The sequence below is a fragment of the Anneissia japonica genome, unplaced genomic scaffold (assembly GCF_011630105.1).
Source record: "Anneissia japonica isolate Jap-2015-1 unplaced genomic scaffold, ASM1163010v1 scaffold170_len151065_cov129, whole genome shotgun sequence".
In the NCBI taxonomy this organism is placed as follows: Eukaryota; Metazoa; Echinodermata; class Crinoidea; order Comatulida; family Comatulidae; genus Anneissia; species Anneissia japonica.
Genome location: NW_022753219.1, coordinates 134,718 through 137,542, shown reverse-complemented (window position 1 = coordinate 137,542; position 2,825 = coordinate 134,718). Strand labels below are relative to the sequence as shown.

The following is a 2,825-nucleotide window of genomic DNA, read 5'->3' as shown; positions in this document are numbered from 1 at the left end:
ATTTTTATTATTCCTTTATTTAATGACTTATAATAAATCTGTTGTATACAAATCGTATTGTATAAAAAAAAAAAACCCAATGTCAATCTTTTTTGTATTCATTTTTACAATATTTTTTACAATACAATAAATTTACAATGGATGGCGATTTCCATAAAAAAAAAAATATATCATGTAGATCATAAAAAAACAATTGTTGGTTGTCATTTTCATAAAAAGTGGGTAGGCAGGGAGTGTTTTTTTTTTCTTAATTTTTTACATAAAACATTAAGTCAATCAGTCATGAGACCTACATAAATGTAAGTTTGACCACAATCACAAAAATTATAAATCTTCTAAATTTAAAATTCTTAAAGATGGCCTAGGTAGTTGGGGCATTAAAACAATGAATAGCAATTTAGGCAAAATTTAAAAAAATACTATGTCAAGATGATTTTAGTAGTGAGGGGATGATCGGCAACTAACTTAATATTTTTTTTATTGGACCTTATCATTTATTTTAAAGTTAATTTTGGGACACACTTTACCCTCTCTCTTCCTGAAACCAGATGACACCCATCTGTCATGATGGCTATAATTGGTTTAAGGACTATCTAACCATGGAGGTATAACCTCCATAATCTAACAATCAATCAATCAGTCAATTAAAAAACAAGCCATAAAAGTACACAAAGGGTGCCATACTATTATTTTTGAATTTATTTGAATTTTTTTTTGTTATTGCTGCTAACCAGTATGTTTTCTGGTTTTAGATCTCTATGAGCAATTCCTTTTGAATGTAGATAAGACAATCCTTGTACAATTTCCTTCCCAGCATGTCGTACTAATTCGTGAAAATTTTCGCAGCTGGATTCATCAAGTTTCAGTAGAAGACTCGACAATGAGTTGACTTGCACATCATCCCCAAATGGTTGAAAATCAAAGACAACGTATTCAAGCATAATTGCTGGGGGCTGTTGTGATACAGCTTTCAGTTGGACTATGTTATCATGATGCAGTTCATTTAGCAGTGCTACCTCCTTTAAAAATAGCTTTTTATCCTCAGAATCAAACAAAGGCTGAATCATTTTCTTTATCACAACACATTCTGATTCATGTCCAGGTAATGTATAGTATGTTTTAAAAACCTGTCCGAAGGATCCCTGTCCAATAATTTGATTAACAGGCAACCTATTGCAAGCAGCATTCACAATTTAAACCATACAATTTTTTTTTATTGTTTTAGTTAGTTCATAGTTTATGTTTATCATGTATTTTAAATTCTGTTCGGTCGATCCAGGGAGATGTAACCACCTCCCTGGACGAACCTCCTTGCAAGCAGGTTCCTGTTATAATAGAGAGAACCATTAAATCTTATTTTAGAGTTTTAATAAATATTCCAAAAAGGCTTAAGGATAGTGTAAATTTAGGGGCATGGTCAGGTAGTCTATGGGAGATCGGTGTAGCACAGGTAATGTAGTGCCTGAGTGAAACGTAATCAGGGGTCCGGGACCCTTCCCAAATTTATTGTCCAGTCCCTGTGACTTGGCGCAGCCAAAAACTACAAATAGATTGTATTATTAGATACCGGTTTTAGGCACTAATGCAGTTTTGTACCTAGGCTAGACTAACAGTTTGGGTAAAGTTATTCCCATTGACCATCTAATCTTGAATTAGGAACGAGCTCTCCAAATTCACCAGTGACAATGGTGTAAATATGTGTAAATGTAAACCAGTAAATGGCTTTATTCAAACTTCCTAAACTTCCTAAAAGGAAGTCCTCGGAGTTAGAAAAATTACAAATTCCACAATTTAAACCATACAATTTTTTTTTACAATTACCTGTGCTACACCGATCTCCCATAGACTACCAGGGAGGTGGTTACATCTCCCTGGATCGACCGAACAGAATTTAAAATACATGATAAACATAAACTATGAACTAACTAAAACAATAAAAAAAAATTGTATGGTTTAAATTGTGAATGCTGCTTGCAATAGGTTGCCTGTTAATCAAATTATTGGACAGGGATCCTTCGGACAGGTTTTTAAAACATACTATACATTACCTGGACATGAATCAGAATGTGTTGTGATAAAGAAAATGATTCAGCCTTTGTTTGATTCTGAGGATAAAAAGCTATTTTTAAAGGAGGTAGCACTGCTAAATGAACTGCATCATGATAACATAGTCCAACTGAAAGCTGTATCACAACAGCCCCCAGCAATTATGCTTGAATACGTTGTCTTTGATTTTCAACCATTTGGGGATGATGTGCAAGTCAACTCATTGTCGAGTCTTCTACTGAAACTTGATGAATCCAGCTGCGAAAATTTTCACGAATTAGTACGACATGCTGGGAAGGAAATTGTACAAGGATTGTCTTATCTACATTCAAAAGGAATTGCTCATAGAGATCTAAAACCAGAAAACATACTGGTTAGCAATCGACATTATACCCAGCTTTCTAGGCTTGAACTTTCAAAGCAATTTAGCTCTAGGCCAGTTGCATGCAAGCTCGCTGATTTCGGTGAAGGAAGATCTCAAGTCATTCAAACTCAAACCATGTTGTCATCAAGGACCACGACCATAGATAGAGGAACTGTACCATACATGGCTCCAGAAACTCTTATTGGTGATGAACTACTAAGTAATGCTTCTATGTTTGATCTGCTATTAGTGGATATGTGGGCACTTGGTATGATCTTCTTCTGTCTTGTCAATCCATCCCTTAAATGTCCATGGATTTTAGAGGCTCGGTCGGCTGGATGCACAACCGAGGAGCAGCTAAAAAAAAATGGTAGGTCACAACTGGTGCAGAAAAATCTACCCAAGCCAGATAAGA

At 35.0% G+C, this 2,825-nt stretch overlaps 1 protein-coding gene across 1 annotated transcript; it reads right to left on the bottom strand.

Moving 5' to 3' along the window:
• Positions 1-698: 698 nt before the first annotated feature.
• LOC117122752 (mitogen-activated protein kinase 5-like) lies at positions 699-1,067 on the bottom strand. Its single transcript, XM_033268459.1, has one exon. The coding sequence runs from the start codon at positions 1,065-1,067 to the stop codon at positions 699-701; it is 369 nt and encodes a 122-aa protein (XP_033124350.1).
• Positions 1,068-2,825: the final 1,758 nt, after the last annotated feature.